The following is a 27,842-nucleotide window of genomic DNA, read 5'->3' as shown; positions in this document are numbered from 1 at the left end:
GGTGGAGCGGGCCGGGCGGGGGGGAGGTGGGTGGGGGGAAGGCGGCTCCGCACACCCAAGATGGCGGCGGTGGAGCTGGAGTGGGTGCCCGAGACGCTCTATAACACGGCGATCTCGGCCGTGGTGGATAGTTACGGGCGGGCCCGGCGCCGGGACATCCGCTCGCTGCCCGAGAACATCCAGTTCGACGTGTACTACAAGGTACGGGGGAGGCGGCGGCGGCGGCGGGGGTAGAGCGAGGCCGGGCCCGGCCGGGCCTGAGGGAGCTGGAAGGAGAAGCGGGCTGGGGGAGGAGGAGGGAGGGAAGGTCCGCTCCCGGCCCATCCCCGGGGGGCTCGGAGGTGAGGGGCCGTAGAGCCGCTTGGCCCCCGGTGCGGGGTAGGGCCCGAAGGACGGGCTGGGGGAGCGAGGGCCTGTGCGGGGCCGCCTGGGCTGCGGCTGAAGGAGGGGAGGCTCGGGGGGGCCGGGGGGGAGGTTGAGGCAGGGCCGGGGGCCTGCGGCTTCCCCCCCGCCGCCTGTGGGCGCCTGGCCCATGGGAAAGGCCCGGGGCCCGCGGGGAGGGCGGCCGGGGGAGCCCGGTGGCGGAGGACGCGGAGAAGGGGCCTGTCCTTGGGGGCCGCGGGGTGAGGCCCGGGGGCGGGGGAAGATGTCTCCCCGCCTTTGGAGCTAGAGAACGGGCAGGGGGAGGATGAGACCAAGCTGTCTGTCTTGGGATGTATTTCTCCCCCCTCCGGTCTCCCCCCTTTTTTTATTTTTTTATTTTAATGTATTGGAGAAGATGATGTCAGTGGTAGAAGGAGCAGAGTTTGCTGTGCTCTTCTACCTTCTTTAATCATCTGGTAGGAACCAGATGAAAAGAACTGAGACCTATTTAATGATATAGTTTATTAGCCTTAAATCATTCTTTCATGAGCGGGCTGTTTCTCATTCGTCTGCTTCTAAAATATCCAGAGTTAAAGGTACACTGAGATGGACCATTAATTTCTATTGTCCACTAAATAGGCATTTCATCCATGTACAGGAACAGCTGAAAATGAGCATTCATCGGGGGAGAAACAACGAGTGAAAAAAACCCTAAGATGGGGAACAAGCCTTCGTTCCTCTGCCAGTAAACTTGTAAAAATCTAGGATGTGCTAAATGGAGTAATTCTTTAGATGAATCGTTATGAACGAGGAGTAGAGGCCCATCACCTACATAGAGAGTAATAGTGTTTATAAGGAAGGCTGTTCTTCACTAGAGGCAGGGGAATTGTTTCTACAGCATTGAAACATGCGGGTACATTTTCTGTGTACCAGCTATTACTTGTCTGTCTTACGTGTTGAGAAATATGGAAACCCCTTTCTATCACATACGAGCATGCTTACAGATAATGATGTGGTTGACATATAGCAATTGTCAGATAAAGACTAAAGATATGGAACTAACAATGTATGAGAATATTTTGGGGGTTGTCTTTAACTGTTAGTAGGTATGACTATTGGCAAAGAAACTTTCTTAGTATTGCGTGTCCTGATGTTCATTCAGATGAAAGGATGGTACTCTGTGGCTTTTAGAAGCATAAAACCAAAACCTCCTTCTAATGATAGAAATTTCCAATTACGTATTATTCCCAGTTTGTTTAAAACCTCATCTGTAGGTGAGCTTAATAGATCATTGACTTCTAACCCTTTTATTAGCACTCTTCAGTGGTTGCATTGAATCAGATTCACATGGAGTTGTTCAATGATGACAAAGGAACCAGCAGCATATCTGACTTCTGAAGAGACTTTCTAATCTGTTTGTTCTGCTTGTGTACGTTGGTACCTCGTCTCATTGGGCAGATGATGATAAACACGCTAAGTACCCGTCCTCAAAATAATGTTTCTGTTGTACTAATCACTAGCCAGTTTAACTTTTGTTAGTGACAGTCATTTGTGTTGCTTTTCCCATTCCTGTGTTTTACAGCTGGACAGTCTTTGATAATCTGTAACATTTAAGGTGCACCTATATTCCTTTTAAAATATGAGATGTCCACATACAGAATAAATAAAACGAGGCCATGTGGTGCGTAGTAGGTGATTTCCCATTGCTGGCAAGGCTAGGCTAGTCTTCCATAGCTTCACTACTTATTTTTTTTATATCTTTTCTGTGTAGGAGAACCCGTCCTCTTTAATAGTCACATTCAAATTAGCTTATACATAAATATAAGTAAACCTTGGATGAGATGCTGAAAGGAAGGCCCTCAGCCCTTACTAAATGGGCTTCTACGTGCAGAGATGTCTGCCTGCAGTGAGTGCCTCGAAGCCTACCCCAGATTACAAGTCTTTTGGAATAGCATTTGCATTTTTCTATGCACCTATACAATGCTTAGTAGCTGATTCTTGTTTTCTGTATTTGGGTGGCTATGGCAATACCACTGACGTAGGTGAATTAAGTTAGGATGAGGACGGCGTCACACCTTTGGATGGTTCTCTCATGTTGTTTATGGTGCCTGTTTTAGTGTTTTGGTTCTGGATACAGTTATTTTCAAAACCATGTGGATATTAAATACCATTTTAGGTTGGTGAGCTATGTTCAATACATGCTGACCATCAAATTGTTCAAAGCACAAGTAGAATTTCAAAAGTCACTATGACTAAAGGAAGACAAACTAGAAGACTTTTAAATCATTAATCTGACTCCATGGTCATGGTTGGTGCTGCTGTGTTGATGGGGTGTCAGTTGTTAGTATTGTACGGAATAGTACTTATTCTTGAAATACAGCTGAGGAAAAGTGGTATGTAACTGAGGATTTTCATGAGTATACTTGCATTTAGACCTTGAAAAAGGTAAAGAATCACTTTCTTTCTGTAATTATTAAAAGGAATAAAAAGGTTCCCAGTTGTCCACATCTAACTTGTAAGTGATGGTTTGTTATCCAGGTATTAATCATGGTTTGTTATAGTGGAGAAACTGCCACTGGTTTTGTAGAAAAATAAAAGTTAGTATCAGTCAGACTTTATTTTGGTAGACAGATGTTAAGTGGCTGTGGCAGTATGAAACTTTTTTATCATGTCCGTTAGTATGAACACTTAACGTTTGCCAATCTTGCCCAGTTTGCCAACCTGTTCATGCTGATTAAGAAGACATAGGTAGGACACAGTACTATTACAACAGAGAGTCATTGTGCTATTATTTAAAAGGGAGGAAAACGCTAGCAGAGTGTCTTGGTTTTTGTTTTTTCCCTGAGGTACCCTCTAATCCAGTGTTTGGCTCTAATGTCGTAATATATTGCCTTTATTTCCCATTCCTTAAAAAAAACCAATTACTTTTAATTATATATATTCCGGAATTGTGAACTTCTAGGACATGCCTTATAAATCTGTGCATTTGCAGTTAACAATGAGGAATCAAACCTGGGATCATTGCAGAATGTTCGTTGTTGTGGACTCGGTAAGAAATGGGTTCTGTGGCAAGGTAACAGAACCAGGCAGGTTTCTAATAAGCATATTTATTGTTCTGTAGCATTCTCATACAGTGAATAAAGCTCAAAAAAAGGCAATATCAAATAATCATGACTGTAGTAAAACAACAAACCTGTACTGGTCCAGCAGGGTGTTGCTGGATTTTTTTCAAGCGGCATTTGAGTTTTCTTTACAACCATTAGAGATAAAAAAGATAGAGGTGGAGCAGAATGCTTGTAAGGGTATCCCGGAAATTTTCAAGTTCTACATCTGTGCTAAAAAATCTTGAAGTGTCTTATTAATCACAGCTGTATTTTGAAGAGCTTAATAACTAGTATTGTCACAAGTAACACCTGCATCTGGTGGCTGTGGGAAATAAATGTGCAAATATATTGTATTTTGTTTCCTTTGTGTCTTTGCCAGGTTTATGTATAACCTGGTTGTGTTGTTTCCTAGTAAAACTAGTTATGTTCTCCTTGGTTTTGGGGGGGAAGGAGAGAAAGGGCGTATAGTTCTTAGACAGCAAAGGAAGAAATATGCTGGATCACAGTTAAAATAGGACACGCCTGGCAGGTAGGCAACATTTGCAAATGCCAAAATTCTGTATTAAAAAGTAGGTGACAACTGGAATAAACTTTAAGTCCTCCAAAAAACAAACCAACCCACAAAATGAGGAAATTATGTTTTGTAGTTTGTTGGGGAGAGGATAGTGTTTTGAGGAAGGGAGTTCATGTAAAGAATCTAGTTTCTGTTGACAGAAATAAGATCTTTAACTGAACAGTTATCGGACTAGATAGTTGGTGTCTTATATAGAATTCGGTTCTTTCCCTTGTGCCTCAGCTTTATATTCTATTATGCATGATTATCTAATACCTTTGGTTCTCATGGTGCTTTTGAAGAGATAGTGCTTCATTAGTGTTCTCTGTCCATAGGTATTTGTTGTAGTTACGCACTGGTTGGCTGATGTTGGACTTGTATTGGCTAACAAGGAGTTTCCTCCAATGTTTATTTTCCTTTTGGAATATTTTCTCTGGATTCTGTGTTTTTCTTATTTTACATTGATTTTTCTTGAAAATCATTTGAGTCCAGTTTTCTTGGAATGTTTTCTGATGAGACCATTAACCACAGGAACAATTGGAGATGACATTAATTTGCTTTAGTTAGTGCAGATCTGTGACCTTTAGTAATTGCACTATGGTAACTTGTTTTGCATTAAAATTTTTAGGCAAAATCCAAAAGGTTATAATCATGCTTTCTCTTTGAAGTGGTAGATAAAAGTGCTGAAGTGCTCCTACCTTGATGTGAGTTCAAATACCAGATTTTGAGTTTAGATCCTGATAGTGCCAGCTTCTGTGATAAGGAGTGTGGCTGCAGTATCGTGTCTCCTCGCTGTATTCTGCTAATCCGAAAATGAACAAGCATGGCTAATGAAAGCTCTTGTATCGCATCTAGGTATTCTTTGAAACAAACAAAATGATTAAACAGGAATTTGCTGACTGTTCACAACAACCAGTAGAACATCCATTCTCTGCATTGCAGTAGAGATTGTTTTTACTGATGAAGAATATTTATAAGCATAATTTCTGTAAGATTAGAATAAAACCAGCTTGTCCCAAGGCCTCAGTCTTTTGGGTGTTTGAGAGTGAAGAGGATAAAATAGCCATGAAATGAAGTGTAGCTGTGCTGCTTGAGTTCTGAGGCTTTCTGAGGACCAACAAGGTCATAGGCAATGTACGAAGGAGGCAAAAAATTCCTGAGCAAATGGGTCATATTTTGTAGGACTTCTGCTGTGACCCATCAGCGTGTCTTCACAAAGACTTTATTACATTCACATTGCTGTATTTTTGGGGTCAGAAATAAAATGTGCATGTGGAAAACAATCATGATTTCTGCATGTGTGCACACACGTACAACCACTCTCATCATCTGGTTACACTTCCAGAGTAGCGTATGCAGTTGGACTTCACTGAATACTGCTTGAATTAAATCACATCCTTGTATTGCCTTTTTAAATTAAAGCCTCACAGTGAAGGAGAGTCGTTGCTTTATGAGTGTTTTCCAATTGTTACTACTTTTTATTTTAACACGTGCATTATTTCTGTAGTCTAAACTTAGATTAAAACTGAACCATCTTTCCTTGTTATGTCTTTACTGGTTTGAAAATTCTGCCTTTGCTTACTGTTCTTCTAACTCATATTACTGAGTTTGCTTTTTCTTTTTATTTTGAACCTCTAACTATGGGGCATGTTTTCTAACCCTGATATGGTCTGGCTTCCCCTATTTTTTTTAGTATCCTTGTTGAGTAAGATACTAGAACTCATCATAATTCAGCTAATGAGGTCACATCGTGAACAGAGGTGTTCATCTCCTGCTGAAACAATAATTCCTATTTCCACTTTGTTTCCTTTGTACTGATTTAACTTCAAAGCAGACTGGGTTTCCCTGCTTACTGCTGCGGAGCATCATGAGTCTGTGTGACTGTAAGGCTCTGACTTCGTATCGCTTGTGCTGGACCCTGTGGATGTGAACCAAAAAACTGTGCTGATACAGTACAGAAAGCAGAGCGAGTGGGAAGGTGTGTAGAAGTGTGCTGTGTGTGAAAGCAGTAGCTCCAAAAGTTGCCTCTGAAGTTAGGCTTATTCAATAAAGTGGGTTGGTTTTTTTCTTGGTTATTTATTTGGGTGAGGTTCATGAAGATCAGCCTCATAATTGGCAGTATTTTCAAAGAAGAGCTGTAAAGTTTGCTTTTTTTATGCCCTACACAATATCCATTAGATCTAGAGCTTGTGCAGAGGCTTTGTAGATGGTTCTGAAATTGATTTATAAGGATCAAATGTACTTAAATTTCGAGCTGATTATTTTCTAAGGCTGTTCCCCCCCTGCCCCATCTATAACGAGTCATTTGTCAACAGATTGATTCAGTGCGCTGTTGAGTCTCAATAAACTTTTTCCTTCCTTGTTAAGCAGGGAAGGAAGATTGTGGCTACAGCCAACTTTTTTTCCCAAATACTGATGTTTGTTGATTAAGTATCCAGTCCTTCCCAGATTTGGCACAATATTCCACATTACATTATTAGACGTTACTAAACATGCTCTTTAATTCTTACTGAAGTGTCCTTATTAATGTTTCGGTCCTCTTCCAAACTGGAGCAATAGGAGCATATTTTTCAAATAGCGTATGCTACAGTTCCTCTTCTGGAGTGTCTTTTTACAACTGGTTAGAATTAATCTCCAGCTGCTTTAAAATGTGATTTTAAAAAAAGTTTACATTTTTACGATTTTTTTCATTAGGTTTAGAAAAATCTTTTTGCTTGTATGTAGTGAAACAGCCCAGAGCGTTGGTGGTACATGCACCATATAGCTTTTTCTCTTGTGTTACAGCTTTGCTTTTGCTGGCAATTTAACATATCTTTGTTTTTATTTTCAGGGGTTTGCTAGGAAGCAGTTAGAGCTCAGCTTAATCTCTCCAGAGAGAGAAATCAGACAAGAACTTTAAGAGAGTCACATGTGCATGATGATATGATAATAGATAAGTTAAAAGTTAACATTATTAATACGTTTAACCGGGGACACCACTATATGCAGCTTTTGGATGTTTAGGCGGATGTGTTGGGAGTTAAATACTGAGCCTTAGATACTGAAGGAGGCTCACGGTGATTTTTCTCACAGCTATGCAAAACAGTTTGTGCATGCATGCAATAATAGACCTATATATTAAACTTATACCTTGGTTCCTGTCTTCAGTGCCAGAATTAATGTGTCAAAGTGAGCTGATGAAATTGGAAGTCGTGTTGTAGGCTTTTATTAATTTTTCTAGAGTTAAAGAAAAATAAGTCTCTGTTAAGCTCCAAATAGGTTAAGTTTGTGTCTAGAAGACGTTTGTTTCTTAAGAAAAGAATAGTTCTTCAGAAGTCCAAACCTCTGCCATTCTTGTCAGGGCATGTTTTTCTTGAATCACTATTTTGTTTTGTTTTTCGTGTTATGTAGCAAGGCTTGTGGTCAGGAATTTCGTCTCTCTGGAGCTGTAACAAGAGAACCATTTCTTCAGTGCTTGCAACTGCTTCTCAATGGACAAACGAGTGTTACTGAACCTCCTGGAATTGCTTCACAGTTTGACGTATACTCACTATTTCCATGTCAAATTTTGTTTGAAAATATTGCTGTAACAGCTACAACAGTGTCGAGAAACTTCAATCTGAGTTAGTTCCTTAAAAAAGTTTGCCAGTATGTTGAGGGAAGGGGTGAATAGTGTAGTAGGTGTCCCAAGGATATTGTATTTCTGGTTATACCAGTGAAAAATAGATTGGTTTTTTTTTCTGCGTGCCAGAATGTTGCAAGTGTTTACCTTTGAATTGGGATGAGATATGCGGATAGCAGCCTTGGACCTTTGCGCCATAAGCCGAATTTTACATGTGCCTGAAATAACTGATACATCAAAATTGAGAGTGTAGTTTGGGACTTTCCTCCTCCCTCCCCTCTAACCAGGGCGTTTATTCATTAGGAATTTAAGAATCATGCGTAACAGTGGGTATATTACAACTTGTGTTTATATAACTTCATAAATATATTAATTTTTAAATGTCTTACTACAGTTAGTATTTGTTAAACTAGTATCAGAGTAATCTCTGGGATTTTTAGTTAGAACTGCAAGGTGGTGAGGGGAAATGATAATGTGCTTGGTTGAAAGCCTAATGGTTGAACGTGTGATAGTACTTTTGATTGCTTTGAGTCCGGTAAAATAGCTTGGGTGTATGTCTTAGTTTTGTCCAGAAATTAGCAATTATTGACAAGATGTCCACCCTCAGTTGTGGGCCTGGAATATTAGGTGAAATTTAATCCTCTTTTTTGATTGCGGAAAATATGCTTTAGGTTTTTTAGAACAGTTACCATTAGACAGCTGTGGTGAAGAAAATGAGAACAAACACTTAGCCCTGACTGTAGTTTTTAAATACACCAGACTGGATGTTCTTTCACTGCCAAAGAGAATACCGCTTCAGAAGGATCCCTTTGAAGTCCAGGGACACGGCACTGTTTTATCTGAGGAGTAACTTTGCATGCAAACTTGCACTGCTTTTAAAAAGACTACTTCTCCCCCCCCCCCAGGAAATAGATGACTAAAAGGAAAACATTCGTTTCTGGCAATTGACATTATTAGGTCAAAGTATTTTTGAAGGTTTTTTTGTAGGTTCTGTTGTTAAAATAGCAAACTTGCTGTGCTGTAGAATCAGTGTCATGTGCTTTTGTAGGAAGAGTTGACTAAAGTCAGTTTCTGGCTGGAGAAGATTTTCTCACATGCTTTGTTTTGAATACTAATTCATCTGCTTCCAGTGTTTGTGGAGAAAAAGAGGAACCAGACAAAAGCTGCTTACCAATACAAGTTTTAAAAGAAATTATTAAAACTAAGAGGATTAAAATTTTCATTAAATCTGTGTTTGTAATTGAGCATTGCTAAATAATGCGTTCTCTCAGCCTTAGTTTTGCTTACATAAAGGGGGCTGCACTCCTCATGTCAGAGTTCCTCATAGCTGTAAAACCTGCTCAGGTTGCACCGGGACCTTGCTGGACGTATGGGGATGTCCATCGTGGGCAGCGTGTGTGTGAATGTCATAATGTAGGGACTCAAAATTAAGTCTGTTAAGAGTGCGAGGTAGCAGTGCTTTACCTGCCTGCTCATGATGGCATGAAACTGGAGTGTATAATCTGGTTTGTGCCTACTGGTAAACCGGAGTTTTCCATTCCCTACATCGCACAGCACAGATCCACAAAGGGACAGAAACAGGGCTTGGACGGCCGCTGGTGGAAGGTGCAGCTGCCGGAGAGAAGTGCTTGGGAGACAGGAGCTACTGCCTCCTCCCTTTTCCCCATGGAGCTATGCCTCACAGAAGGATTATTTTTTTTATTAATGAAGATAGGGTGAGGGGGTGTGTTTTTTCTAAACACCTAAAATAACAAACAGTTGTAGTGCAGTCCTGTGCCTCTGCCAGAGTCTGGTGATGGCACATGTGACTCTCGCAAGTGTGTAGTGCTGCTTCCTTAGGTTACAGAGCCAGCTTGCGGTCATTCCTGGGTCAGGGGCTTCAAGAGAGCAGGAACTGATGGCCTCCAATGGATTTTTCTGCCATCTATTTGTACAGTCATTTTTGTACCTATGTAAATTCTTAGTATTTGTAGCATAATGTGGCAGAAAGCTCTGCACGTTAACTGTGCGTTGCAGAAAGAACTGTCTCCGTGGTTTGTTTTTTATGAACAAGTTAACCGATATATTTGCTTATCTGCAGAGACAAATTGGTTTGGATGTAAACTAGCCATTGCTTTTAGTAAACGCACGAACAAATTCACTTGAGTTTTCCCATTTTCTTGTGCGAGATTGACTTGTGTAAGCTCAGGTGTTAGTGGGGTCAGGGCTTGTGCCTGCCTTTAGCTCTGGGTGTTGGTCAGTCACCCATTGCAGAATTTGTGCGTTTGGGATTTATTTTATATATATTTATATTTAATATCAAATCTATTTGCACTGCTGTAGGCTAGATTCTGTGTCATTTAAAAAATGTTTTCAAAGCATTTGTTATCATAGCTATTAATTGTATTTTTTGCTGACTTCAGGAGTGTTTTGGTTTTGTCTTGGCTTTTTAGCATACGTGTTGCAGTGTTTTATGATGCCGGTGGATGTAGTAGATTCTTGAAAATACGTTCATAGATGAAACCAACTTGAAACTATCTAAGGAGCTCTCATAGCTTGTCTGCGCAGTTTTTAAACACTGCGGTCATGCTCCCGTGTAGAGATAGTGGAATTATTACTTTTTAGTCTGCTGTATTTCAATACTTTGAAGTCTAGACTTCATCATAAGTCATGTTACTATTAAGCTAAATTTCCCAGAAGAACTCAGTCTTAAATTGTAAAATTTATTTATATTTTTCTTTCAGCTTTACCAACAGGGCCGTTTATGCCAGCTGGGTAGTGAATTTTGTGAACTAGAAGTTTTTGCAAAGGTGCTACGAGCTTTAGATAAAAGGTAAGTACCTTAATATGTTGATAGTTCTCATTTCAGCTCTTGCCTCTTGATCTATGTTTTGAATTTGGAAGATGTCTCTAATTTTCTTGATCTTATTAGCCCATCTAATAACGTAAGAATATTTTGTTAGGTTTACAGATGAACTTTTAAGTTAAAATGTGTCTTTCTGTCTCAAAAAACAAAACAGTCAGAACTTCTCTGTGAATGTATGAAGTCATCTGTGGTACTCGGTCCCCAAAGTGCTTTCTTATTGCTATGCAGTCGGTTGCCTTAACCCCGAGAGGCAGCTGAGCACCACGCAGTTGCTCGCTCGCTCCCAGCCTGGTGGGATAGAGAGAGAATTGGAAGGGTAAAAGTGTGAAAACTTGTGGGTTGACATAAAGCCAATTTAATAATTTAAAAAAAAAAAGGGAAAAAAAAAACAACAAAGAGGAAAAAAGCCCAAAGAGGAAAAACAAGTGATAGAACCCACCCCCCAGGTTGCTCACCAGCAGCTGGTCAGTGCCCAGCCAGTCCCTGAGCAGTGCCAGTCAAAGTATCTGTTCTTCCTGCTGTAGCAAACACTAAGTGAAGGGTTGTCAAGCTGATAGGATCGCACCAGTTTAAAGCATTTTCCTGTCTTTAAATATTCTAATTTGTGGTGTTATGCTCAGAACTTGGCTTCTTTAGATCAGATTCCTTGTAACTGGAGTAAGTGTTGAGTCTTCAGACATACCTTCTTCCCGTTGTTTGCGTGTGTATGCTGTTAATGGGTTCATCATTCCTCATTTATCTGCAATTTCTGTGAGAGTTGTGGGGTAAGGGTGGATTTGAGGCTTCTCCCCTCTAAGTTTTAGCTGAAAATGTTGTTTTCCAGTTTTAGTATTGTGTGGGTAGCTTGTGTTTTGCTTACGCTGGGGGGTGTCCTTGTAAAGAACTTTGTGTACGCTCGCTTTATTTGTTGGATAATTCAACAACTGTAATCCATTAGCCTTGAGATTCACAATTATGCTTGTATTCATCTGGTTTTGGTTTGAGAGAGGGTTGGAGTTATTTCTCTGAATCACTCCTCATTTGAATTCATGGCACTCAAGAGCCAACTGACTGCAGTGTTTTAAAAACTTCATGTGTAATCAAATTCTCTTTCCTTTTGTTTCAGACATCTGCTTCATCACTGTTTTCAGGCTTTGATGGACCATGGAGTAAAAGTTGCTTCTGTACTGGCCTATTCTTTCAGTAGACGGTGCTCCTACATAGCAGAATCGGATTCTGCTGTAAAAGAAAAAGCAATCCAGATTGGGTTTGTTTTAGGTAACTGGTGATGATGGGCTGCTTAAAGTATGATACTTTCTTTCGTGCAAGCTTCAGTTAAGCTAATGCTATTTTTTTTTATGGTAATGCCTGTGATTTCTTTTTAAAGAACATCTATGGTTTTGGAATGCAATTTTTAGAAAACGATGTCTTAAGAAAGACATATTGGATTTTAATATTTAAGACTATGTAGGCTTATCTTTGCTATTTCAAATGTTTTAGGTTTAAAATTTGTTTGCAGATGTGATGCTTAATATTAAGACTTTGCATAGTTTTAGTATTGGTAAGTATTTCTTGACAGCAAACTGTAGGACTATGTAGTACCAAAAGTCATCCTCAACAGAAAGGAGAATTCTTCTACTCTTATATTTCTTCCTTTTCAATTCAAGACTGGGGGTTTAACCTTGACAGGATTCCCATACGTAGTATGTAGTTCTGTGAAACTTTGTCAGAACTGTTTTGTGAAAGGGGAAAAAGGCTTCCTTTGCTCTCACTTTTTCTCTTTTTTCCTCCAGTTGTTTAGCAATGATTTCCTGTATTTGGCACGGGGAATACTGAACTAATGTATTCCTGTCTTTATTTGTAATGAAATATGAGATTCGTAGTCTTCTTGCAAGATTTGAGCAAACCCTTTTTCTCCTAAAAAGGTGTTTTGCTGTTCAAATTTCTGTTTGTTCTTGATTTATTTTTCCTCCCCCCCCAGGAGGGTTCCTATCGGATGCAGGCTGGTACAGTGATGCTGAGAAGGTGTTTCTTTCCTGCCTTCAGTTGTGCACCCTTCATGACGAAATCCTTCATTGGTTCCGTGCTGTAGAATGTTGCGTAAGGTGAGTTCACCTTTAGTGCCTGGATTTCTCATGGTGAAATGTACATTGATGTGTTACCGACTGCCTTGGAGCTATCAAGCTTCGGATGCTCCCTTTGGTATTCTGCTGCACCAAAATACTTCCCTGGCTGGAGCTGAAGATGAGAAGGTGTTTGTTTTACACTGATCCCTCTGTTTTCAACATGGAAGCTGGCAGCACAGTTAAGTTGGGGGGAAAAAAAACACCCAAAAAACCCACCACCATTTTGCCTTTCTGCATAATATATTGTAGATAACAACAGTTAGAGAGGTCCAGCACCTCGGGTTTTTTTCAAGGGTTTTTGCATGTGAAGGAATGTTTTGTTTTAGTGTTTGCTGAAATTATATTTACTACAAGAAGAATTTGCCAAATGCAAACACAAATGATATAAATACAGTTGAGCAGAAATAAAAACATGCCTTTCATGATTCCAGGCCCAGTAAGTTCTCTTGCTCCGTGCTGAGCTAGTTAACGATGTGATTAGGTAAATATCTAGCTGTCCAGTTCATGTGGACACCCTCAGGCACAGCATAAAGATTTGGAAAAGACTTTTTGTTTTTAGGAGGCATTTGGGTTTTGTACCTGGCTTGTTTGTCAAGGCCTGTAGTGGGGTCCGTTGAAATTCAAATTCTATTTGCAGGGGTCTCAAAGATTATCAGTTTCAGTATTTAGTTGCTCTGCTCTTACATCTGTGTGTCCAGATGTGTGCTGGACTGATGGCCTCCGCAGCAAGCGGCCAGGTTGGTTGTGTTGGTAACACCACGACTGACCTCGTCTCTGTGCTGCAGGTCGGTGCTTGAAAACCTGGGTGCTAGTGAGAATAGCTGAAAAAGGATTTTGTTTTTTTTTATCTGCTGTAATGAACAACAAAGTATGTACTATATTTATCTGAATATAGGGCAAAACTTGTTTTGGAAAACTGCTCCAAAACTCTGCGTCTTGTTTATAGTTGGACAAATATGAAGAGTAAATAGGCTTTGCCAGTAGCTGCTTATTTTATGTGCCAACCAGAGGGCCATGGCAACAGTTGCTCTGCCTTGTTCTGCACTGCCAGCTACCGCTGGCTTTCATTCCAGAAATAAGATGATGCCAGGAGCAGACTGGGCACACACATACACCTTCCTGGAACTGGGGAATGACAGATATAGTACCACTGTTAGTACTTGGTCCCTTGCCTTCTAATTAATCTAAAAAAAGTTTCCTAGTTGTATAGGGCTGTTTGACAAGCTGGAGAAGATGCCTTAAAAATAAACTCCCTCCTTTTCTACAAATAGAAAAAAAGAAAAGGTAAAGAAAGGGAAAAAAGGTAAACTCTCTCTCTGTTGGATGGCAGTGTGCAGCCCGCACAGTTGTGGAAAGTTTTTCATTTTGTGCTAGAAAAAACCCCGTGCAATGTTAGGATGAACTCTTCTGAACTGGAGATGGTAATTCTGTTTGGGTAGAGACAGCCATTGTTCTTGCAATGAAAGCTGGTGGCCTGCGTGAAACATTGAGTCCCTCTGGGCAACAGTGTGAATGAGGAGACGCGGCTTTATGCTCAGGCATTTCCCAAACAAATAACAGCATCGTTTATTTGGAAATGTGTCAAATAGAAAGAATTTGAAATACTTTCAGAAGTGCTAAGTATGTAAAATCTGAAAACCATTTTATGGGAGAGCGCAGTAATTATACTTGGCTTCAAAGCCATAAGGCAGTGAGATAAACTTGTTGTTTATCTGATCCGTGCTGTAGAAGACCTAGTTCTTACTGCTGTGCTTGCGCTGGTGTTGGAGTTTCAAGAGAACAAAATTAAAATCCAGCTTTTGAGAATGTGATACTCTTTAAAAAAAAAAAAGTGCCCCTTCTTATTCTAAAAGCTAGGAAGTCTAATCTCTGGTAATTTAATTAATACATTGCACTATTAATAGAATGCAGTTTAAAAACATATACATTTTATGTTATTTGGACATAATTTGTCTTGTGTTTGTAGTGGCAGTAGTAAATTATATGGAGAAACTTGAGCAAATGTGAAGATTTGAGATTTCTACAAGCCTATATACTGCTTTCCTGCAGGTGTTGTGCTGCTTTTGGTTTCCTTTGTCTCATTATGAGAGAGCTGGGGGGGTTCAGCCTGGAGAAGAGAAGGCTCTGGGCAGACCTTAGAGCCCCTTCCAGTCCCTACAGGGGAGCTGCGGAGGGACTCTGGATCAGGGAAGGGAGCCATGGGATGAGGGGGAACAGTTTTAAGCTGGAAGAGGGGAGATTTAGTTGAGATATCAGGACACAATTTTTCACTCTGAGGGCGGTGAGCCCCTGGCCCAGGTTGCCCAGGGCAGCTGTGGCTGCCCCATCCCTGGAGGGGTTCAAGGCCAGGTTGGACGGGGCTTGGAGCAACCTGGTGTGGTGGGAGGTGTCCCTGCCCAGGGCAGGGGGTGGCACTGGAGGAGCTTTAATGTCCCTTCCAACCCAAACCAGTCTATGATTATTGTATGTTAAACAATAAGGCACAAATACATAATACAAATACGTGGTTCTCCCACTTCATTATTTCACATATTGCTGATTCTTGGGGTTTTTTTTCCTGATATTTTTAGACTTCCCAAGCTGCTGTGTAACAGTGTTTGCTATGTTTGTATACTCTTAGAGAATTATTTCTTTGGGACCGGGGGGGCAAGCTATTCCCCAAAAGCTATTATTGCAGACATCAAAGATGATTCATAGCTATTAGCATAGATGTCCTAAGGCATTTTTTCTTCCTCTTGGCTTTATCTTCTAAAATTCCTTTGGATTAATAAAGGATTTTTTGTTACTCAGAACTGGATCACATAAACTCCGCATATCCTAGAGGATTGGGTTAGGTTTAGCTTGTTTTTCGGTCGATCCATTTGTTTTTAGATGCTATCACTGAAGCATCCAGATACTGGATATTATCTTTCCCAGGCGCTTATCTAAATTGCAAAACTATCCCTACTGGCTTCTACCATTACGTGGGATTTGGGCTTTGTATTTTTGATGTTGCATAGCAGCTCCCAGTTGAATGGTGTAGGCAAAATAGTTTCCCTCTTTAGGGAAACTGTACTTGCTTAGTCTTTCTCTCTAGTTTCTTTAAAATTCCCGTCTCTTGTTGCTTGAATGTTAGATAGTTTTCTGCTGCTTGTGCCCAAGAACAAAACGCACTTCTGCATCGTGTTTAGTTCTCAGACCTTATTCAAGGAAAAATGTGGTTGTTGCTTTTTTCTTTCTGTTCTTGAGCCACGTTCTGTGTTTCTGGTTGGAAAGCTGGTGTTTGTTTATGTAGCTTGTTTCAGGGGGTTTTTTGAAGGTCTTTTCTTTTGATCTTCTCCGTGCGTGGCTAATACCCATCTGCTGGGTACTTGCCTGCCACTCCCTTGTGAAAATGTCAACTTTTATTTCCTTTCTTGTTAGCGTTTGAGTTTCATGATATATTTCAATAGGAAAGTATAGGAGGAGGCTGGGTTACAGGGCACTGAATTTATGGGGCAAACTTGGATCTGTTACTTTGCCATTGCAGGAGGCAGAGCTACAATAACTTAAAAATCTCTGCTCAAGGTAAATGGTAACAGGAAACAGGCTTAGAGAGAGAAATATTTGATCAAAACCCTCACTCTTCTTTCCTCACCCCTTAGCAGTTTATTGGAAGATCTACTGTAATGTGTTACAAAAGATATAAAATGCTGTGGCTATACATCAGCTCACATTTTCAGAGTTTCAGTCTCTCTTTGCAATACAGCATTACATATTCTGCTTCACTTCACTTTGTGTATTTCTCTTCCTGTGTTATGTTGTCCTCCCGATTTGCAAAGGCTTGCCTGATACTCTTGAATCTCTGTTAACTCATTATCTAATAACAGATTTCCAGGAGGGACAATGGAGGTTAATTTACCAAAATTTCGTGTGTGCTACACGGCAGGCATTTGCAATAGAGAAGGAACAGCTGTCTCTCCTTAGCCTGTGATGGGTAGAATACAATTCTGCCCTTTAGGCTTGGAATATGATAACACACACATTTTTAATGTATCTCTTTAAAGTAAATAAGCATCAGTTTACACTTACAAAAAAACTTCTTTACTTTTGTTTTAAGTAGATGCCAGAAGCTGAAATTGTTACTCCTCTGGAGAAACAAGAGCATGTTTCAATAGCGCTGTGTTTTATTGTCTGCATTTGGCTGCCGTTTCACGAAGCTTCTGTTAATCCTTCAGACGGAAAGGCAGTGGGTTGGAGATGGGGCAAGGCGGGGGGAGAGGGTTTTGTTTGGAGTTGTTGTGAACTGGGTCAACAAAGTAGTTCTTTTTTCTGGTGGTGCTAAGTTGGTGCTGGATGTCACGTTGAATGGATGCGATTGAATCTCTTGTGAAGACGCCCCCCTTCCCCACCCCCTTAAACTCCCAAAACAAAAACCGCCCACTTGGGAAGCACTGTGCTACTTCAGGCTTGAGGAAAAAGTGCAGAGAGAGATGCGTAAAAAAATAGCTATGTCTGTACTTGGTCAGTGTCTGTTTCAGTTTACCACGCTTTGGAAAGGTGGTAGAAGGGATTTAATACTGTATATTACAGTGTTTTGGAAATGGAATTTTATCAGTGTTGAGAAGAATGGATTTTATGAAAAATAAAACACAAAGCCACCACACCAAAGTGGTTCAAGCGTTAAATATGTAAAACTCCATCAATATGTAAAATCATTTGACATCTCCAAAAGTAAAAATTCTTGCCATGCAAGAGACAAAGCGTGGTGTACTGAAAGGATACTCTGTAAATAGTTCTTCTGTATTACTGTGTTCAGACAGTGCAATTTTGTTGGGATGACAGACCGGTTCCATTGTAAGTATCATACCAAATTGTCGATGCTGGCACTACTGTATACTGAAACGGTTTGTTCAGGCACTGTTTAGAAGATCTCTTTTCCTCTTCCTAAGGTTGCTGCATGTTCGAAATGGTAACTGTAAATATCACTTGGGAGAGGAAACATTCAAACTTGCTCAGTCTTACATGGACAAACTTGCAAAACACGGTCAGCAGGCAAACAAAGCTGCGCTCTATGGGGAGCTGTGCGCGCTGCTCTTTGCCAAGAGCCACTATGATGAGGTGAGTGGGATTTTGTTTTTGTTTTTCTTCAGAAAACTGATTATGAAATCTGCTTGGATGTTCCATGACAGGCTCATTATTCTCATTCTTTTTCTAGCTGGAGTTCCTGATCTTTTCTGGTACCTCCTTGGCAGTACCGGAGGAATACTTGATTGCTGACCTTTTTTATTTCTATGTATTTTTTCTTTTATTTCTATGTTCTACAAGCTCCTAACGGTACTTTGACCAGCATTAACAAATGATGCATGATAGATTGGTAGTATGTGTTGGTCATCTGTACATGAAGTATTATAAAAAAAACTTATTTTAAAAATGAGTAGCAGAACATAGATAACAATTCTTTGCACCTATTTTATCAAAACTGTCTTAAGTGTAACTGCTGTATAAACTGCAGTTTTCCTTTAGCTCCTAAGTACGCTGACCAAAAGTTGTCCTACACAGTGGGAATCGTGAGGATTACTTAAAGGTTATAAAATACTCTTTTTTTTTTTTTTTTTGTCTGTATAAGGCATGGTGATAATGCATACCTCAGGCTGGTATAAAGTACTTACGCATTCAGTATTAACCTTAAGAGCGCCTTTAAAGTCTGTCTTAAAGACATTGCTTATGTGTAATGAAAGTTGTTCAGCTATTAAACAGTATTTTTAAAATTTTATAATGTAAATGCCAGTATATTTTTCAGACCCAAGTAATATTTTTCTGAATGTTGCAACGTAGTGAAATTCCAGCTTCGTTACGTTGGTAACTCTTTGTTCAACAGGCTTATAAATGGTGTATAGAAGCTATGAAGGAGATCACAGTTGGGCTGCCTGTAAAAGTAGTAGTGGATGTTTTACGACAAGCTTCAAAGGTGAATTTAAAATTTTCCACATTTCTTTTTTTAACTAAATTGCTATTGAGAATGGGTGAGAGTAGGTAGTACCTCCAGAGCGCTTGAGTAACTGGGTCCATTTCATGAGCCTTATGGCGCACGGTCCACCTCAGTCTCAGACCTTGTGGGGATTTTGTTTTGGTTTTTTTCCGTCTGAGACGGAGTTACAGCTGTTCAAATGAACATGATGACAGTTAACCTGAGAGCATTCCATAAAAAGGTGGTCTGTTCCCCTGTTTGATCTAGACTAGGAACAGTACTAGCCCTTTAGTTAGGCATTTATGACACAATAAAATATAAGTTTATTAACGTTATTTGTGAACTTGTCTTAAATCACCGAAAGGTCCTTTAGTAACCATGATGATATTCTGAAATTAAAAATAGCAGTTAGCAACTGCGCCAGTATGTGTAGGAGATGAGTTTGGAGTATGCACCTCTTCACATGCTTCATTTCAACCCGTTTAGGCTTGTGTTGTAAAACGTGAATTTAAGAAGGCTGAACAGCTGATAAAACATGCAGTATACCTTGCCCGGTAAGTACAATTCCAAAAAAACCCCTGTTTTAAAATTGTGTGAAACTTGCCTCAATTTGTAATCTAAGTATGTTTCTACAGGGAGCATTTTGGAGCCAAGCACCCCAAATATTCCGATACTCTACTAGACTATGGATTTTACTTGCTCAATGTAGACAATATTTGCCAATCTGTTGCAATCTATCAGGTATGCAGCAGGACTAAATGTCCGCCTTCAGTTTCTCTTGATATTCATAAACTCTCAAAGGTTTCTACTGAAACTCACATACAGGTAATAGTTGATTTAATTACTGCAATGCTGTTTCTTTAAAAAAAACAAAACACCCCCAATTATGGGGTTTTGCTTTCTTTTTTTTCCCCGGAGTTACATATTTGAGCCAGTAGATTACTTCTTTCCCTCTTTTTAACAGTGAGAGAGATTCGTTTGGGTTTTTTCTGTATTAACTGATGAAGTGGTGTTCTTGTAACCCTTTCAGACAGCTCTTGATATCCGGCAGTCAGTATTTGGAGGTAAAAACATACATGTAGCTACAGCTCATGAAGACTTGGCTTATTCTTCCTATGTTCACCAGTACAGCTCTGGAAAATTTGACAATGCACTGTGAGTACAATTGTCAGGGGTGCTGGCAGCAAATGTAGTACTGTAAATGGAGAAAAATGTTCTTAAATGATACAGACTTTCCAATTTAAATGCATCTGTTCGTTATAGAAGTGTTTCTGATATTTTGTCACTAAGCTGCTAATTTGAAAATCCGTATCTTGAATTTTTTCTTTAAACTCTTTCAGATTCCATGCTGAACGTGCTATTGGCATTATAACTCACATTCTCCCAGAAGACCATCTTCTCTTGGCGTCTTCAAAGAGAGTAAAAGGTAGTACCTTAATTGCATTAATGGGACAGATTGAAATCAGTCATTCAGATGTGTTTATCCTGTTCCCTAGCAGAGACAATGTAACTCCAGTTGGTTTTTTTTGGAGGTCACTCAAGAATATTTGCAGTCCTCAGTGTTCTTTGTCAATACACTTGTAAAATACAAAGAAAAACTTCTGTAAACTTCAGCCAGAAGACTTGGGGGGAGAAGTAAAAATACAGAATATAAAAATATATGTTGGGAGCTTGATATCTGGTCATGCCTGTGAAAACAGTTTGTAATGAACACAAAGCCTGAGTAGATGTCTCCCGAGATGTCCTGGGTGGCTGCCTTTCTGCTACCCCCGTTACCACCTCTTTGCGTTTGGAACACAGTAATGTTGTGGTTTTGTCTCCCCTGCTCAGCACTTATCCTGGAGGAGATTGCAATAGACTGTCACAACAAGGAAACTGAGCAGAGGTTACTTCAAGAAGCTCACGACTTACATCTGTCCTCACTCCAGTTAGCTAAAAAAGCCTTCGGGGAGTTTAATGTACAAACAGCGAAACACTATGGCAACCTTGGGAGACTGTATCAGTCCATGAGAAAGTTTAAGGTAAGGTTATGTTGATGTAAAGGTCTTGACTTAAAATCTGAAAGACGTCTATAAATCTGTTGCAACAAATGATGATTTTCAGTGTCCCAAATTCATAACTTCAGCTGGTCATTTTATGGTTGGAAAACTTGTTCTTTATAATTCATCTCTCCAACGCTTAGCACAGAAATAATCCATTAAGATGTGTGAAGCCTTCAGAAACAGGGCAACAGGAATTTTGAAGATAGAAAAATTGATCCACCTCACTAAGAATTTGAACAACTTAACTTGGTTTTGGCTTTCTTACTTTTTGACTTTTTATAAAATACTACAGGCTATTTAGCCACTACATAGTTATGTTTCTTTAAACCGTCCTTTTTTCCCCTCTTTTTCTGGCACGATGAGTGGTGTCTGACTGACCTATGTGAATTTGATCCTCATAGGAAGCAGAAGAAATGCACATCAAGGCAATTCAGATTAAGGAGCAGCTTCTGGGTCAGGAAGATTATGAAGTTGCGCTGTCAGTGGGTCATCTAGCATCGCTCTATAACTATGATATGAATCAATATGAAAATGCTGAAAAGCTTTATTTGAGATCCATAGCAATTGGTAGGTGATTCTTAAAATGCGTGAGAGGTATATACAATGAGTTTTAATACTACAGGAAACATTGTTGACAATCGTAATTAAAGCTTTTAGTAAAGAATTCAGTGAAATGCAAGATGTTTATTTTGTATGTGTTTTCAGTCTAAATATAATGCTTTTTCTTGAATGTTCTCCTGGGGAATGAATTCTGGAGTTGTATTGTTTTCAGTGCTCCATCAGAATTCACTCTTGAAAAAAAAAATCTGGAAACTAATCAAAAGCTTGGGTCTTAGTCTTAGATAACACTTTGGAGTTGTGGCTAGAACGGAAGTGCAGAATGTAGTTAAATATTGAAAGAAATGGAAAACTATTGTGCCCATCAGTGTAACTATATTCTCATTAAACATTTTTCTTGCCCATTATCATTTGCAGTGGACTTATACTTCCAAATCAAATGCGTCTTTGGGCTGTGCAGTAGCTCAGTTTTGAGACAGACACTCTTAGTTCTTACAGTCATGTACAATGCGTTACAGAAGAAGGTATGATTTTAAGGTAGAAAACTGAAAAACAACTTCACTGTTTAAATTGAATTTGGTGTGAAATTGGGACACAAAATGACTGCCTTCTTTATATGACTGGTAGATTTTTTTGCCTGTAAAGCTGTGGCACAGTTAGTGATCGGATGGTAGGGTCCCTGGGGACAGGTTACAGTGCCATTAAGGGAGAAAGCAGACAGGATTCAAATCATCATCCATGTTGCTTGTGTTCTTAATTTACTGTTAAAAAAACGTTTTGATTTGCTGTAACAAAAACATTCTCACTGTTGGTAAAAAAGACATAAGAAATAAGATGTAACGTGTGGGTGGATTACCTTTTAATTTTGTTTTCTTCTGGATTTCTTTAGGAAAGAAGCTTTTTGGTGAAGGATACAGTGGACTTGAATATGATTACAGAGGTCTCATTAAACTGTACAATTCCATTGGCAATTATGAGAAAGTTTTTGAATACCACAATATTTTGGCCAATTGGAACCGGTTGCGGGATCGGCAGTTCTCAGTGACAGATGCTCTGGAGGACGTAAGCACCAGCCCTCAATCCACTGAAGAAGTGGTCCAGTCTTTTCTGATGTCTCAGAACGTTGACGGACAGAGTAGCTAAGAACTTGGTCAATTAACCAGTTAAGGTTTTTTCCCCCAGGTTACAGGGGGAAAAGTCATACTGTGAAATCTAAACCATGTAGTTCTCTGGGGGCTGGAATTTGCATTGAAACACTGGTCCAGTCTACTGAAGAGTGCCCATACGGATGAATGTGTGTTAAATTCTTATCAGCATGTGTATGGCATGTTTAGTTCGGCTCACATTTTTAACTTGGTATTCCTGAAAACCCCCTTCTTTCTCTCTTCTTTCAAAAGAAGCTACTTTGCAGAAAGTCTGCAAGAAAACATTAAATAAAACTGTTTGAGTTCAAAAGAGTTGCATTCTTGTTATGAATGGAAGGTTTCATCAAGAGCTTTCTTCTGACAATAGAAAGAACAAATGCTGTACCGTAGAAGTTATACGAGAGAGGTCTTTCTCCTGTCTGCATTGTAGCAAAGTTAATGGTAAATACCAAGAAAAGGGAGAATGAGAACGCCCTAGCCTTGGCTGCTGCCTTAGGAAGAAAAAGTGGCAAAGAACCACTTTGGAGAGCAACATACTCTTTGCGAACCACGATAGGCTGTTAAGCAAGTAACCACCGTATGTTGTTTTTAATATCCTGAACTGGACCAGTGATCATCTGTAAGCGATAGAAGATCCAGTAGACCAGCGATCCTTGGTACCAACCAAGAGTGCTAACCTTCTGACCAGGACCAGGAAAAGCGAAAGCGGACCAGCCTGCTAGAAACAGTTTTTGGACCAGTGGCTTTAATTTAATATTTCTGCCCCTGCATTCACTTCTACAGTAGAATTCTTTCATTTAGGTGTATGATCAGTGCAAAATTATATTCATGTAATAGATACAAAACTAGGAAGTGAACGTTCTTTAGCGGTTGCGATGGCATGTCTTTACCTAGTAAGCTTATACAAATATTAATGTCAATGCCACAGGCAAGAACTAGAAACGCTTAACTATTTGCTGCAGCCATCTCTTTTCTTTTTTTTTTTTTTTCCTTTTTGAATGGGCTTACTCTAATAATTGAGGCCGTAACTTGTTTATATCAGTTAATAGTTTTGTATTACAATCCAGTTCAATTTTATGTTTCTGGAGAACACAACTTATTGTACAGTTTGCAGGGGTCAGTGGAAAATGCCAAAAAGCACAACAGGTCTTTTTTGTGATGCTTCGTTTCTACATTAAACAATAGTACAACCAGAAACTGATTCCTTTATATTAATTTAAAAAGCAGAAGTCAGCTGTAAAGATCTTTAATAATGCCTATCTCACTAGCTTGTCTTAATTTTTCTTCTCTTGGGGGGGTCTCCTTGATTGTGTGGGGTTTTTTGTTTTGGTTTGGGTGTCGTTTCTGGTTTGGGGTTTTTTATTTTGATGTTGAGGTCATACTCGTTTGAAAGTCTGTGCTAACGTTGCAAACTAGAACCAACTCGCTGCTGTTACCTCAGTGCTTATAGCGGCACCGAGAGTGCTCCTATAGTTAGGATTCTGGCAGGTTTGGGGGTTTCTCCCTCCCCCCCCTATTTTCAGGGGTTTGTAACCTGGCCGTGGTGGGTCCATCCAAGCCGGGGCTCAGCAAGCACTGGGACCTGCGGGACTTGGACTGGGCAGGTTGTTTTGGGGTCTGGTTTTTAATTTGTTTATGGAGTTTGGGACAGGGAAAGCTGCTTGTTGGTCTCCAAGAAAGAGTGCAGAGAAGAAATTTCAATTTCAGATGCGACTTTGAGCTTAATGGCTCTTTTAGGAACTGAAATTTTGCAGGCCAATAGTTCATATACTGGTGCCTTCAAGTATATTTTTGGGGGAAAGGCTGAATAATACCAACTTTACATGCAGTTATGTAATTAGTGAATGCGGATTTAATGATTGCATACTTGGAATATCTTCACTGATGTGAAAAGAAGTATTTGCATAAAAAGCCCCCTGTGGTATTAAGACTTAGACTGCAGTATATCCTTAACAGCTGTTCAATGAAAATCCAACTTAAAATTATGTGTAGATAGAAAATCTAATTTCTGTGTAGCAGTTTTTCTTTATGACTGCTTTAGGTACTACAAACAAATTCAGCTCTCTACAAGGCAAAACATTTTTTTCCCTGAATGCCCATACAGCAGGGCAGTGATGAATTATAAAGTTCTTATGAATTATTTTCTTAAGTCCTATGAAAACTATTCAAAAGTAAATGAAGTATGTAATGTCAGAACTTAGGCAGAGGAGATGTGCCTAAAACTGTCCTAAAGAAGCTCTGTAACTTCTGTACTGCAGAAGTGTTTAAAAGCTTCAGCCTGGGTACGTGGACTTACACATATGTTACCTGGAGAGCATTTATTTGCTCAGGGTTTCCAGTCTTGGGTCTCCGCTTCCAGCTTTTGACTAAGGAATCTCAGAGATCTCAAGGTTTTGTGATTGGGATGAGGAGCGTTATTTGGCTGATACCAGTGGAAGTGGTCTACACCAGCCGCTGCTGGTATTTCAGCTCTGCTTCGTGCATGTGTTTCATGGTTTGCCTTCAAGTTAGGGCAGCCAGGAGAGTGTCCAACTCTCCAGTGGGGCAGGTAGGAAGGAGTTGTGCTTCTGTCTGGTACCCAAATGTGTTAGTTCAGTTTGTTTATCTGGTAGCTTTATTCTCAAATCTTGCTGGGTGGATGCATTTTCCTTTCTTTCCTGAAGCATGTTGTGTACTTTGGTCCATTGGCTTGTCTGGAAGGAATGAAGGTATTAGAAGTCACCCAGAATTCTCTTTGGTAATGGACTTTGGCCAAGAAATGTGACTTGGCCAAGAGCAGATGCCGTCATCCTTGTAGGACAACTAGCATGCTTTTCATGTGACTCAGATCCTGACTTGACTCTTGGGTTGAACTTCTCACTGCAGCACCTCCACAACTCCAGCCATGCTAAGGCGTGTAAATTCTGGAGAAATGTAGCTGTGGCTGGTTGCTGAAGTTATTAAAGCACAGGACATTTGCAGAACAACTTTGCAGCTGCCTACAAAGTGCTCTGTTGCCTGCTTTGCCGTAGCCTGGAACCTTCACCTAATTCTGTCCTTGCTGCAGATGCAACACTTACTCTCCATATAATAATGTAAAGCTGACTTTTTCTAGTTTTTGGCTATCATCTAAATTGACTTCTCAGAAGATGTCTGTATTGGCATCTGGAGACTGTTTGAAATATGGTGTTGGTCAATTTCTGTTGCTGTCTTTGCTGTTGCAGTTTGTTTGTTGCTACTTTTGAGAAAGTGGGAGTCCAATGGGATGCCCTCAGAGGAAGGTGAATGACTTGTCCCTCCATGAGGGGCCTTCCATGCCGACGTGCTTGGAGTAGATCTTCTAGCATGACTTCAGTATTTCCTGCCTCCTGCAGCGAGCAGAGGGTGCGCTGCCCTGCGTTCTCTGTGCCGCGCAGGTTGCCAGCACAGGAGCCCTGCGCCTCCCACCCCCCCTTAGAGGCAGAACTGGGGACCCCCCAGGTTCCCCACCCGCATCTGAGTGTAGGTGCTGGGGATGCCAGGAGAGCTAATGCCCCTGTGACTCAAGTAGCCAACTATGAAACACTAGATGAAGTTAATTATTGGCATTTTCTGGATGCACAGTGCACCTACTGCTCGCTGAGCAGGTGCTGACGTTAAAGGGGGAGCCCTGTGAGTGGGAACCCAGGGAAATGCATCTTCTGATTTTTTTTTTTCTTGAAGGTAAGTAATTTAATCACAACCAATGAATTGGATGCAAGTGGTGAGGACAGGTGTCACCTTTAAGGAAAACTACTTTAATTATTCAAATTAAACCCTTGTAGCCTAAAGTTGTTTGAATCGGTGATTTGTATGCCCTGTTGGAACGCTGCAGTTTGCCCTGCTCAGTCGGACCTTTTACAGGGAGGAAGGTGATGTCAGGATTCCGCCCCTCTTCTGGGTGACTCGTAATGGCAGGGGAAAAGTACACAGAGATTTTTAAGAGCTGACAAAAGGGGAAGGGGGAAGTTGCAGGAAGATATTTGAAAATAAATATGTCCCTCAGCTACTTGAAGTAAAACAACTAGTGACTGTTTGGCCCCAAACAGGAGTTTGGTCACTTTAATAGCATGATGTTAATTACAACCGGTCAGTGTCTGCCTCGGTGTCCCGGTCTTCACGTGCACTCTGCTCTGTATCGATACCTGTTGTTTAAGACTTTTTTTTTTTGCACATGGTTTTTGTTAAATAATTTTGAAGAGTTTTTGTTGTTGAATTCTAACTTATTAGGACAACGATGTTGTTTTGTAACTTGACAAATGAAGTAAATTTTTCTTTAAGTGTGCTGCAGTCTGAAATTTGCTAAAGGTGCCATTGCGCTGCTTCTCATGGTACAAAAAATGCACATTTAACTTGATTTCCTTTTTATAGTCCTACGTATTGGTAGAGTACAAAAAGGAAAATGCATCGTGCCTAAAACATGATTGAAGCTATTGACAAAAACTTTACTTGATTTACGTGGATTGGATTTGGCTTTGCAGGCTGGCAGCAAATAGCTGGGGGGGGATGTTGCCGTTACCGATCTTTAAATGGAGATCCTGCCCTCTGCTGCCTGTGCAGAAACCTTATTTTATCTAAAGGTCATTGTTTCCCTTTTTTTTTTTTCCCTTATGTTTTATAATAAGAAAATTACTGGCCAAATGTTGCAAATGACTCTTGGTTGTGGGTGTTTCCGTGTTTGGCACGACTGGCCTTTGCACGCTGTGTTTCTTGGCCTTGTGAGGATTTCTGTGAGAAGCGGGGAAGAAACTTCCTTTACCTAGAAATTAAACGACGTACAAAAAATTGGTGGCATTGGTAATGCTTTTGTCCCTAAATCTCAGGAATGTTTTAGGCAGTGAGACAGGTTTCCCTTTGGTGACATAAAGGTGCGTGCTCTAGGGTTTTGTTTAACGATATTTCATTGCAATCCTAGGTATCTATAGCATGAGTGGCCTTAGTGAGTTTGTTGAAGTGCACATTTTTTTTTTTCTTTCAAAAGTAAACTTTAAGATGAAAAAGATATATACTATATAAATATATAGAGATATTTAGAAACTTGGTTTGTGGTGCACAAGTTCAGTGTTGGATCGCTAAATAATTGTCGCAGGTACCATATGTGTAACTTTTTTTCTTTTATGTATATTCCTTTATGGGAAGCAATGTTGCCATGGTAACTACAACTTTACAATTTCTTTACTACTTAATGATGTGAATGAACTCTACATTTTATTGAATATTACCAGGTTCAGTACTATTTTTATACTTTATTGAACTACAGGGGATTTTAATTTAATAGCATTTTAAAAAAAAAAAGATGTTGCTTGAACTGTATAACTGTATAAATCAAACTGCTTACACAAGCCCCACCTCTAAACCAGAATCTCTACCTGTAGTGCCACATTCATTTATCTGAGAGTATCTTGATCATTACTAGACTCTGAAGACCACCCTACTTGTCGTGTCAAGACTTACCGTTTCGTATCCTCCTTCTCACAGACTGCAGTGCCCGACATTCTTTGTAACCATCAAACCATACTATGTTTGTAACCAGCATTGTGATATTCTGTAATTGTATTGCTAAAATGAAATATTGACCTAATAAATATAGTGTTCCCGCA

General features: G+C 40.1%; 1 protein-coding gene across 1 annotated transcript; it reads left to right on the top strand.

Annotated features, from left to right (window-relative positions):
- The first annotated feature begins 13 nt into the window (after positions 1-13).
- On the top strand, positions 14-27,842 carry APPBP2 (amyloid beta precursor protein binding protein 2). Its single transcript, XM_063340272.1, has 13 exons — positions 14-201; positions 10,345-10,433; positions 11,572-11,723; positions 12,427-12,550; positions 17,482-17,650; positions 18,411-18,500; positions 18,987-19,054; positions 19,136-19,241; positions 19,531-19,655; positions 19,841-19,926; positions 20,331-20,521; positions 20,944-21,109; positions 21,990-27,842. The coding sequence occupies exons 1-13, from the start codon at positions 61-63 to the stop codon at positions 22,241-22,243; spliced, it is 1,761 nt and encodes a 586-aa protein (XP_063196342.1). The 5' UTR covers positions 14-60; the 3' UTR covers positions 22,244-27,842.

The sequence above is a fragment of the Chroicocephalus ridibundus genome, chromosome 7, assembly GCF_963924245.1.
Source record: "Chroicocephalus ridibundus chromosome 7, bChrRid1.1, whole genome shotgun sequence".
NCBI classification, from domain to species: domain Eukaryota; kingdom Metazoa; phylum Chordata; class Aves; order Charadriiformes; family Laridae; genus Chroicocephalus; species Chroicocephalus ridibundus.
Note: the sequence above shows the minus strand (reverse complement) of the source record. Positions and strands in the feature narration are given on the sequence as shown.

Bases quoted from the DNA above. Each gene is read 5' to 3' on its own strand.
- APPBP2 (XM_063340272.1), top strand. From the start codon at position 61: ATGGCGGCGGTGGAGCTGGAGTGGGTGCCCGAGACGCTCTATAACACG. The intron at 12,551-17,481 runs GTGAGTTCACCT...CCTCTTCCTAAG, and splicing joins GCTGTAGAATGTTGCGTAAG to GTTGCTGCATGTTCGAAATG. The intron at 19,242-19,530 runs GTATGCAGCAGG...TAACCCTTTCAG, and splicing joins AATCTGTTGCAATCTATCAG to ACAGCTCTTGATATCCGGCA.